Genomic DNA, 12,339 nt, shown 5'->3' with positions numbered 1-12,339 from the left:
TCAAGATTCCTTCTATGTATTCTAGTGACTTAAAGGTGTCTGATGAGCAAATGCTACGAAAAGACTAAAACAACAAAAACAGGTTCTTATGGGTCTGCCTTAGTTTCATTCCTGCGGCTGACCTCAAGTGACATGTAAAACAACTACACCATTTATAGCAAATCAACTTGGTCCTAGACTTTGGCTTTGAATAGAAATTTGAAAGCGGGGCAGACATTTTTTTCCATGTCTGACTTGGGACTCTACTGTGGAACTGTATATAAGTCTAAACCTAGGACACAGGCCAAGGCATATTCATAATCACAATCATCCTTAAGAATGTTATCACATAAGGGAGTCAAGCAAAAGCCCTAGAAACAAAGTTTTGCCTCTGTTACTTAGTTGCCTAAATATTTAAGGGCTGAGGTCCCAACTACAAAGAAAGTATAATCCACAGAATGGAACAAACACAAGTAGGTAAGTAAAATCACCTAAATGACTCAGGAGTCCTAAGGCCAAGAGGACTTAAAGGCACCTTGAATGGATTTATTAATATGTCTAAATAAAGAATGTCAAAGCCTAGAAAAAGGAAGGCGTGAGACAGAAATGTTGGCAGTACACATTCCACCACAGTCCAGGTGCCGTGAGACTGCGAATTCTGATCACTCTGGGAAAACCATACTTAACACAGAAAGCAATGTAAGGGGTTGTAGCAAACAGAATTTAAGAATTTCAGTCCACAGGCATGACTTTTCCTTCTGTGAGATGGATACATCAGGTTATCATAGCGTAATGCTATGGAACATTTGATTCCTCTAATATCCTTTAATCTCATGCTCGCTAAACAAACTTACTATTATTATTATTTGGCTTTTCAAATTCATTTGCCCAGAGAAAGAAAGTAAAATCCAATGAACCTGAAGTATGGAGGTCCTGGTGATAATAATTTCTCACTGTAAATTAATAATCTCATCTTCAAGATTTAAACATTTAGCCTCTTGAACTTGGAAAATCTGAGCTCACCTCTGAGATAGCTCAAGTCTCAGATGATAGAAGATAAAAATCAGAATTATTTTTTCTTCCAAGATTTTATTTAAATTCAAGTTAGCTAACATACAGTGTACTTCTGGTTTCAGGAGTAGAATTTAGTGATTCATCACTTATATATAACACCCAGTGCTCGTCACAACAAATGCCCTCCTTAACGTCCATCACCTATTTAGCCTATCCCCTCAAAAACCCCTCAGTTTATTCTCTATAGTTAATAGTCTCTTGTGGTTTGCCTCCCTCTCTGGATAAAAACCAGACTTCTGAGCCTACAAGTCAAAGGCCAGAATATGCACTATATAAATTAACTAAGGCAACGACAGCTATACTGTGAAGCCTCTTGAGCAAAATCCTATCAGCTTTTTTCTTGGTATCACATATTCCATCCAATGTCACCATAAGTGATTACCAAATGCTGAGCCTTCTGACTTCTGTACTATAATATGACATTTAAATCACTTTAATCTCTTAAATTGCAGTGTTTTCACCTGTAAAATAAATACCATTTCTTCTATCTCATAGAATACATTTGAAGCTAAAAGAAAATGAATGTATTAATGTATTTTATGCACATTGTGCTATATAAAAATGTAATATCTTTGTATACTAGAAAGTATCTAGAAGGCATTTGGAACCTATAAGAAAATAAAATTAGTTCACGGAGGTCAACTTCAGTTGAACTGTTAAATGAGTACTTAGACTTGGAATATTAACATCTGTTAATACTTCCATTTCCTGATTTTTCTATTGGGGAGGAGGAATCCTCATAAAACAGTGTCACTTAATTCAAAATTGTCCAACATGTGATATAACTGCAAGCAACAATAATTCTTCATTCAACTATTAAATAAATTCATGGTTCATTTTTCTTAGTACTGTTTATTTCAAAATATATGGTTTTAAACCATATATTTTGTGTTGGAAAAGACAGCCCTGTGGTTGAAGATACAATCCCTCTATTTTTAGAAACAGACTTGAGGCAGTGGGGAATAATATACTTCTTGCCTGTGACTACTGCACCATGGGAAGTTCAGAATATTATGAGTAAAGAGAATGAGGCTGGAATCACCATGACAGTTTCAACCATCACCCTAATGCTCTAGTCCCTCAGCTGATCTGATGGAACTACTGCTCAGGGGGAGTCATTCAAAGTTAAAAAAAAAAAAAAAAAAAAGAGAGAGAGAGAGAAAATTTTAAAAATATATACATAATAAAGAAGAGACTAATAATTGGGGTGCCTGGGTGGCTCAACTGGTTAAGCATCTGACTTCGGCTCAGGTCATGATCTCATGGCTTGTGAGTTCCAGCCTCAGGTCAGGCTCTGTGCTGACAGCTCAGAGTCTGGATCTTGCCTCAGATTCTGTGTCTCCCCCCTCTCTCTCTCTGCCCCTCCCCTGCCCATGCTCTGTCTCTCTCTCTCTCAAAAAAAATTAAAACAAATTTAAAAAAAAAGAAGAAGAAGAGACTGATAATAAAAGCATTCTGCTAACAGAGGCACCTGGGTGGCTCATTCGGTTAAGTATCTTACTCTTGATTTCAGCTCAGGTCATGATCTCATGGTTTGTGTGATCAAGCTCCTGCATTGGGCTCTGCACTGACAGCGAGGTGCCTGCTTAGGATCCTCTCTCCCTCCCTCTCTCTGCCCTTCCACCACTTGCGCACACGCTCTCTGTCACAAAATCAATGAACTTAAAAAAAAAAAAATTCTGCTAGCATTCAAATAAACAAAGGTTTTCCCCCCTATGAAAATGAATTATTTGGGGCACCTAAGTGGCTCAGTCAGTTAAGCATCTGACTCTTGATTTCTGCTCAGGTGTGGAATCAATGCAGAGCCTGCTTGGGATTTTCTCTCTCCCTCTCTCTGCCACTCCCCTGCTTGTGTACTCTCTTTCTCTCTCTCTCAAAATAAATAAATATTAAAAAAATAAAATAATGAATTATTTGAGTTTTAAATACTTTCAAATAATACTGCCTGCTGAATATAATAAATACAACAAAATCCAATTTCCAGGCTCTTATAACGAGACCTAGAGTATCTCTCCACTCTTCCCTCCTGAAAAGGCTCACTTTTGTTTTCTTTTTAATTTCTTTAACATTTATTTATTATTTCTGAGTGACACAGAAAATAGAGTGTGAGCAGGGGAGGGGGCAGAGAGAAAGGGAGACACAGAATCCAAAGCAGGCTCCAGGCTCTGAGTTGTCAGCACAGAGCCCGACATGGGGCTGGAACCCACAAACCATAAGATCATGACCGGAGCCAAAGTTGTACACTCAACTGACTGACCCACCCAGGCTCCCCAGGAAATGTTTATTTTTATTGCTTCATTTCATCATATTATACATGTTAAAAATATCTTTATAAAGGCTCACTTTAAAAAAAAATTTCTTTTATGTTTTATCTTTGAGAGAGAGAGAGGGAGAGAGAGAGCGCGCACCAGTTGGGGGGGGGGTGGGGGTGTGAGGGGCGTGGAGCAGAAAGAGAGAGGGAGACACAGAATCCGAAACAGGCTCCAAGCTCTGAGCTGTCAGTCCAAAGCCCGACGTGGGGCTCAGACTCACAAGCTGTGAGATCATGACCTGAGCCATAGTTGAACACTTAATCAATTGAACCACCCAGGTGCCGCTACAAAGGCTGACTTTCAAAGACTATTTCTGGTTAAACTATTTTTTGCTACCTATCTATTTTTAACATCTTTTGTCCTGGGTCTTTATGTACACTCCCCCTCTAAAATGTCCTTCCTATCTCTATCAGTTCAGATTCATAATGTATTTGCTTATTTACCAAATGAGTACTGAGTAGCTACTATGTGCCACACAGAACTATTGCTGAGAAAATGAAATATAATTAGAGAGAGATTATTCCAGACCTGCCTCAAATATCCTCTCCTCCTAAAGCCTACCCTGAGTCACTTCCTTTATGAAGGCAGACCTTATTAGGAAAACATGGATGGTGAAGAGGACGGAGGCAAGAGGGGGCAGTGCAGTAAAGCACAAGAAATATGGCTCTGGGCCAGCTGTATGGGTTTGAATCACAAGTCTGACAAGTGTCAGTAGGGTACCCTCAGTCAAGTCATTTAACATAGGTGAACCCCATTTTCTCTTTTGAAAAACAAATAAAATATAACCTACAGGGATGAGTGACTTTTAGGATTTAAGATTATAATCTTATGAGATATGTTGTGTATCTATATATATATAAATATATTCTCTAGAATACATATGTGTGTATATAAACACATACACACATACATATTTACATATTTATACATAATATATAATACATATGTGTGTTCATACATAAAAACAAATATAAATATGTAAATTATATATATTTCTCCCCTTTTCCTCTATTACCACTTATTTGCTAAATAAGTATTCCATGCAACTTTATAAAACATAACTATCATGAAAGGAGAATCCACTATTTTTTTCTAATTAAAATCTATAAAATTTCATTTTTTCTTGGAAATATTTTCAGAATTTCATAACCACTGGTAAAATGAGTAGAAATACTTATAGATGAAAAGAAAAAAAGAATGTTAATTATGTTTATAAATTTAGATTCTCCTGAGAACTCACTTTAACATAGGCTGATCACTTCCAAGGAACTCAGTAATTAGTATTATCTTAAAAACTATTATTGTAAGACTCCCAATTGCTTTTGAAATAAGTTGTTTTATATAAAGAACATTTCTTAATTATGAAATTTTGTAATTCATGTACATAACAAAAAATATAAACACTTGCATAAAAAACTTCAATTATAACGCTGCTGTACATTGGCTAACTTCCTTAAAATAAACATACCATTTCATATGTTCTAATTTTCTCTTGTAAGAAACTAATTTGCATCTTGAAGTCTTCTTTCTTTTTTTGATAATCTTCTAATAAATGGTCTTGTTCTTCCAGCTGTTGCTGATGAGTGAGGATCTGTTGTTTGGCTTGTAACAAATCTGCAGCTGTGTTACTATGAGTGCTGTTTCTCAGAGTTTCACTAGCCTGTAACTTAAAAACAGAAAGAAACCCCCAAGTTAAATTCTGAAGTGATTACGCTAGGGAATAGGCATCTTTTGGGATATTACTCAGCTCACAATTGCTCTCTGGGAAATCTGCTAGATTCATAGGCTTGAAACCCAAGCAAACATGCTGTCATGGCTTATCAGATGATTATGGGCACATCATACAAGCTGAACAGTAAGATTATCCCATGACAAAGCAGAAAAAGTCTAATAAAATAGGGAAGACTAAGGCAGACCTACAGAAAGAAAAGGGGCCTGAAAGACAGTACTTCCTGGATTCCTGATATCCTTCTAGTTTCTGATTCCAATCCCTTTCAGAGGCCTGGTTGTATTTCCACCTTGAATTCTGTAATATAAGCCTGTATTTAAATTTCTCCCTTTTGCTTAACCTATCTCAAATTATTTTCTGTACTTGCCATCAGAAACCTTGATTAATACAATTACATTCTTATGGCTCTGATTAAAGGTAAATGGAATATATTCTGTCTGGTTACCATTTTAGAAAATAAAATAAAATCATACCAGGGTTGGCAAAGGTAGGATGTGGCTACATGTTAATTTCTGCAAAAATCCACCCATCAGACTTAAAAGATATTGTAGGCTTTCAGTATACAGACGAGGATGAACAAAGAAAATAACAGCAAAGAAACCACAAAAGAACTAGTTAAATTCTTGGTTAACATAATAACAGGTGTTTGTTATTTTTTCCAACATGATACATTATAAGCAGATGTGATTTTAAGTTTAAATTTGTTTTAAAACTCATGAGCATTTTTTAAAAACTTCACTACCAAAAATCTAATAAATTTTGTTCTATTAGTAATACTTACATGCTGGAACTGAATCTGTAATTTCTGACTTTGTTCTGTCAACTCTAAAAATTCTCTCATTGTCTCATCCTTTTCTCTTCTTGCTTGTTGTAAATTAGCAGTAAGCTGGGTTATGATGCCATCTCTTTGTTTAATGGCAGCTTCAAATTCTTGTAACTAAAAGACATCAGTGAAAATAGTAAGTGCCAGACTCTGAAGTTTATATATTTTGAGAGAGACAGAGATGGGTGTAGGAGTGTGTGCAAGCAGGGAAGGGGCAGAGAGAGAGAGGGAGAGAGAGAATCCCAAGTAGGCTCCATGCTGTCAGCTTGGAACCTGAGTGGGGCTCGATCCCATGAACCATAAGATCATGACCTGAGCCGAAGTCAAGGGTCAGATGTTTAACTGAGCCATCCAGGTGCCCCTGCCAGACTTATTTTTAGAACAAAACTGATTATTAGTACAGGCAACTATTCAAAAATATACAAAACGCATTGTCAGACTATAATTAAAAAAAAATTTTTTTAATGTTTATTTATTTTTTAGAGAGACAGAGACAGAGCACAAGCAGGGAAGGGCAGAGAGAGAGACGGAGACAAAGATTCTGAAGCAGGCTCCAGGCTCTGAGCTGTCAGCACAGAGCCCGATGCAGGGGTCGAAATCACAGACCGTGAGATCATGACCTGAGCCTAAGTCGAATGCTCAACCAGGTGCCTGGGCAGATTATAATTGTAAGCAATCTCATCCATATTTGAAAAAATTACCTTGCAGAAATTGGTTTTACTTCCAAAACAACTTAAAAAAAATTACCTGATGAACAAAATACACTAGGTCTAACTTATCGATTATCTGCTTCTAGAAGGACAAGTGCCTTTATATTCAGGGGTGCCCCAATCTGTTCCCAGGCAACATCATCATAGACATGTTCGATTCTCACTTGCTCCTGGAGAGGATGAAACTAAAATGTATTCTGTCGTCTTCATCAATGGTCTTTTTCACCTTGGTTTCATAACTGACTGCCACAAACAACAGATGTCATTTCAACCACAAGAGGTCCCTTTACAAGGACTCACTGACATTTTTAATGAGTTTAAGTCATAACATTCTGATGCGGTTTGCACCATATTTTCTCTCAGGCTGATTACAAAAACATCTATTCTACTGAAGTGCTTTCAGCCTAGCTATCTCATAAAGTTAAACAAAAGATTCCAGATTGTATTATCCCTATTCATGGAATCTTAGTGTTAAGCAAGTTATTTATGATATGTATAAGAATATTATGAGATAACTTAAGTTACTATGACTTAAGTTAGGTACTATTTACATATGCTAGCATTCAAATTTCCTGTTTTTGTTTTTGTAACAAAACAAAAGCCACATAAAGTAGGCATACCTGCTGTAACCCTTCAGTCCCGTAGGTGGCTCTCATTTCTTCTAGTTCCCTGTTCAGCTCTTCAATCTCATGTTGTTTGCCAGCCAATTCATTTTCCATCATCTCTAGGTGGGTCTGACTGTACTGTGCTCCATGTTCAGAATAAGAATCATCAGCACCAAATTCTTCTTCCTAAATCAATCCAAGATATTTAATAATTCATACTAACAACATTCCTCAGGAAGAGGGATTCAAATATTGAATTCCATAGTAAAGTCCACTTTAAAATATCACTTATCACCTGAGAATTTACTGGAATGACTACCTACTTTGTTATTAATGTGCTATATACCTTAAAAGCAAAAACAAAATATCTACAAATTTGGTTATAACTGAGCTTTATAACAAAAGACAGCTAATTTTGTTTTGTTAAACATTAAAAGCATTTAGAAATCACACACAGAAAGAAATGCATGCAGGAAACAGCTTTGTTAGTAAGCCAGATGGTTTTTGATAGTGTAAAACATTAGTATCATAAGTAGTTTTAAATACTGTACCCTTAATAAATTTGTGGGCTTTCCTGTTCTCACCACAAAACTGCAACCATTTACCTGTACAAAAACAATTTCCTGATATATTATGATTTTAGATAGAACTTTATTTAAAGCTAACAATTATAATTCTGCTAACTGTATTCGTGCATATTTTATGGATAGGGAAAATGCCTCATTGGCAAAAACAGATACAGCGATTAAACTTAAATATATAAAAGACATTATGATCGTTTCAAATTCCAATGATTCCTAAAACACTTGAGGGCTTACAATGCAGAAGACACTGTACTATACATTTTTGTTTACATGAATCAAAGTTCTAAGTGCAGTTTATATTTTGTCTTCAGAAGGGGAATTATAGACCTCAAGTTACTAAAATCCTCTTCTACAAAATGCTCCCTTATAATCATTTAAATAATTGTTTTTTGATTAAGCTCTATTCATTTTAAAGTAAAATCATTTGCTTGTGCAAATTCACTGAAGGTTGGTAATCAGGTCAAAGGGTATGAGATGAAGAGGTAAACAACACTCCCCCAACTTTTCCCTGGGGAAATGACAGCCATGCCAACTCTAACTGATGTAGAGATTTTCCATAACATATTACTGCCTCTACCACAAACATTTGGGGATGGGAGGAAGAAGGATGACAGAGTACGTCTCCTGGGTTGACCTGGTGGGAGATTAATTTCAGGTCAATTAATCTATTTAACAATTTCCTCCTTCCCCCCAACAGTGCACAAAAGAACTTTATTCCTGCTTACATCTTAATTATTCACAATTCTACATTAATAGAATTAATAGAATAGAATTCTACATTAATAGAATCCAAGATAATGAAATTTTTACTGCTGAAGTATATAGGACAGGATATCCCAGAATTAGGGTATGAACCACATCCCTTTAAAAAGTGGAAGCACTGCAGCACCTAGCTGGCTCACTCAGTAGAGCATGTGACTCCTGACCTAGGGGACTCTGGACCTAGGGGTCGTGAGTTCAAGCCTGCCCCACTTTAGGTGTGGAGTGTACTTAAAATTAAAAAAAAAAAAAAAAAAAAGGTGAAGATACTATTTAGGAGTTCTTTAACAGAGTTTTATTCCTTGGTTTTTCTTAAAACTAAAGTAAAAAAAAAAGCCTCATCTTTATGGCAACACAATATTGCAGTATGTGAAAAACTATCAGAAGATAGGAGTACTAAATCCTATCTTCTAAAATTATTAATATCAAGTCACTTGAAGTAACTTTCCAATTAAATCCTTCTAAATTTCAATTAGCTGTTCTTGATGCTGGAACAAAGCATTTTAATAAGCATCTACTAAAATGTTTGCTTTATAGTAACAGTGTTATGAAATGGATTTTATGAAAAGCTTCAAATATAATAGTAAGCAATGGATACTCCTTAAGTGGAGATGATATAACTCTGTAGTAAGTTACTGATTTATAATAATTGTATCCAACACATTATACAGCCAATGTTCAGCTTAATTTTTATCTAACTTAAGCAAAACTACATTTGAAAAACTCGTATGTATTGGCTTCTTAAAATACAAGACCATTTTCAAAACTTAATTACATGTTCTTATAATAAACATAAAAATCAGTATTAATAAATTTTAAAAATTTAATACCATGTAAATAGGTAAAAGATTATTCACCAGCACTAAACTAAAATAAACTATATTCTGAAGTTAGAATAGAAATACTCAGAATATTGGAATCACTAACAGTTAACATTAAATTATTCTATTGTTTTAATGTGGATAATATTTTATTGATACCTAAAGGATAGAGCATTCATCCCTTCTTACATTAGTCTTCTAACACCATACTTGGTAAACTGTAATATGAAAGTAAATTAATAACGTGAAACATGAAGATTAGATTGACAAACTCCTTCAGCTAAAGAAAAGCCTAAACTTCCCTTAATCTCCTTTTTTTACTGTGGCATTTGTCAAAGTTACTTAAACCTTTAGGCTGTACTAATATATTTTTCCTGAATTCACAGATTTACTCAATTTACATGGATAACATGTAGACTAGGGAAAGTACAAGTCAGGTACATTTTAAATTTTAAAATGTTCTGTAGAGGTAAGTGTCACCTCATAAAAATACTGCTATTCAGAAAGATTCAGAGGACGATCTTTTTTATAACCATAAAATGGCCTTCACACCAAAACTTTTTCCTTTCACTGGACATTAATTTAAAGACAGACTATTAATATCCTTATAATACTTAATTTATACTTACACATATTCAAAAATATTAATAATGTTTTAATAAAGTAAGAATCTGATGTTTCCTAAAAGTGTATGAGAATTACAGGAGTTCAATGTGCCTAGGGGAAATTGGAGCTAAGTAACTAACAAGGCTAAAATCATTTATTGAAAGTCAAGTTGAATATCAAACACATTGCACAAGTTAATATATATACAATTTTTAATTGTCAATTATACCTCAATAAAACTGATGCAGAGAGAAAAAAATAAGGTGACACTAAAACAAAACAAAACAAAACAAAAAACCATACCCAAGTCAAAGTTGGAAGACTAAGTTTATATAACTTTATGGCTAAAGGCTATGTCTCCAACTCCAGCCTGCCATTTCAGAAATATCATGAACTGTATAAGCGACTTGGTTAAGAAGCACTGAATAATCACATGAAATCCATGAGAGTGTATGCTCTACTATCATTTCATCTTTCCACACTTAGCATAGCACATTTATTTACCTATCTTGTGTCTAGGTTGCCTACAATATTCACAGCTTCCTCCAGATAACCCTGCTCAAAGGGTATCAATAAAAATATTTCATGTTAATATGGTGTTTTGGATATGAAATGTCCCTTCATGAAGGACTTAACAGATTACATATAAATTAAATTAATTTGTAAGAAGGCTACTTTTTTATCCAGTCTGATTTCTCTAGTATATGTAATTGCGTATATATTTACTCAAAACCGATCTTATTAGGTAGGTCATAGGAAAATATTATCTAATTATTTCTAAGCCTGAATCCATCAGTCAACCCAACGAGAATACCGGCCAAAGAAGTCAAGAAAATTAAATGCACACCATATTTATATGCAGAAAATTTCTAAACTAGTAATCATACTCTGAACTCCTTTTGAGAATAATTTGTTAAAAGAATTCTCATTAATCATTTCATATGCTTAGTGGAAAGAGCACATTTCTACTGAAGAACAGTAAAAAAAACCCAAAACCTTTGTTGATTGTCTTTTATATACTAAACACCATACTAAATAATATTATCCGATAACTCTCACAACTACACTGTTAAGTAGGTATCCTTGTTTACAGATGAAAAAAACTACACTTCAGAGTTTCACTGATGGGCCCCAGTTGATACACCACGGAGGTGATGAAGGTGAAATTTGAACACAAGTTTCCAAAGCCCCTGTTGTTTTATGTTACCTTACTTCCCTACAACCCAGAAAAATGACAGTGATATTTAAATAACACACAAGATAATTACGTAGCCCACAATTAAAAACTGTAATTTTGAAATTTTAAAAATACTCAAGGGCAAACAAGAGTAGTCAAGATTATTAAACACTGCAAACCTGGCATTTGTAATGAAGTTGTAATCTATGTGTTTCCTAGAAAGGAATTTCCTTTGGTGGGGAGGGTGTGATACTAAGAGATAATTCCTTAAAATTTCCAATATGAAAAGAATTACAGGGTCAATTTACGTCTTAATTTACAAATTTCATTTACTGATGATTCTTCTGCCTCCTGAAAGTGTGACTATGGCTTACAAGTTCCCTGCAATTCTAGCTCCAGTCACACCAGTTTTAACATCACCAAAAGTAATGGCTAAAGCCCCCACAACTAGCCCAGTGTCATGGATTCAACCAGCCTCCGTGTTAGCAATCTTAATGGGACACTACCAAATACTTCACAATCAATTTTTCTGCTGTTTTCTACAAAGTGAATATGTAACTTTGTCATAGCATAACCATTCTGAATCCAGGCCCAAAATATATAGTATCACAAGGGTTATGATTGAAATCAGGCCAATCTGTCAAAAATTGTTTCATAAATACCTGTTTTCAATGTAATCTTCTAAGAAACTATTTTTTCAAATTATAGGTCATTATTCAATTTGGTTTTTGTGACCAGCATTAAAAAGAGAAAGTATCAAAGGATATGTCACATAGCAAAGAGAAGTATCTTTCCTGAAATTTTTGTTTGGAAAAAAATTTCACATGTATGTATAGGTATACATTTATTCATGTACACAATCATTCATGCATACAAGGATAAAACATATATATAATTATATATGCAAATATATAGAAATTATACACATAGAATATATTTCTTGTTGAATCATTGTGAACATATTCTAACTTTTATTTGCAGGATTTACATTTAAATATTACTTGTACCTTAATTCAAAACACATATTTATTAGGTATCACAGATAAATAGTTTGAACACATTTTTCTGGCCCTCACAATACCCACCAGTTTTATAATTTAAAAAATCTAGGCAAAAAATATCTTATTGTAGCAAGAATTTCCAATATTATCGTTTTTTAA

General features: G+C 34.5%; 1 protein-coding gene across 3 annotated transcripts in view; it reads right to left on the bottom strand.

Annotated features, from left to right (window-relative positions):
* Positions 1–12,339, bottom strand: part of AKAP9 (A-kinase anchoring protein 9) — a 154,157-nt gene that overhangs the window by 109,754 nt on the left and 32,064 nt on the right. For all 3 annotated transcript variants that reach the window (XM_030307931.1, XM_030307932.1, XM_030307933.1), the window contains exons 4-7: positions 7,784–7,837; positions 7,248–7,418; positions 5,876–6,031; positions 4,834–5,031 (exon numbers count right to left, since the gene is read on the bottom strand). In XM_030307931.1, the coding sequence (XP_030163791.1) occupies positions 4,834–5,031; positions 5,876–6,031; positions 7,248–7,418; positions 7,784–7,837 (579 nt within the window). The remainder of the gene's footprint in view (positions 1–4,833; positions 5,032–5,875; positions 6,032–7,247; positions 7,419–7,783; positions 7,838–12,339) is intronic.

The sequence above is a fragment of the Lynx canadensis genome, chromosome A2 (assembly GCF_007474595.2).
Source record: "Lynx canadensis isolate LIC74 chromosome A2, mLynCan4.pri.v2, whole genome shotgun sequence".
In the NCBI taxonomy this organism is placed as follows: domain Eukaryota; kingdom Metazoa; phylum Chordata; class Mammalia; order Carnivora; family Felidae; genus Lynx; species Lynx canadensis.
This window is presented reverse-complemented; position numbering and strand designations above follow the sequence as displayed.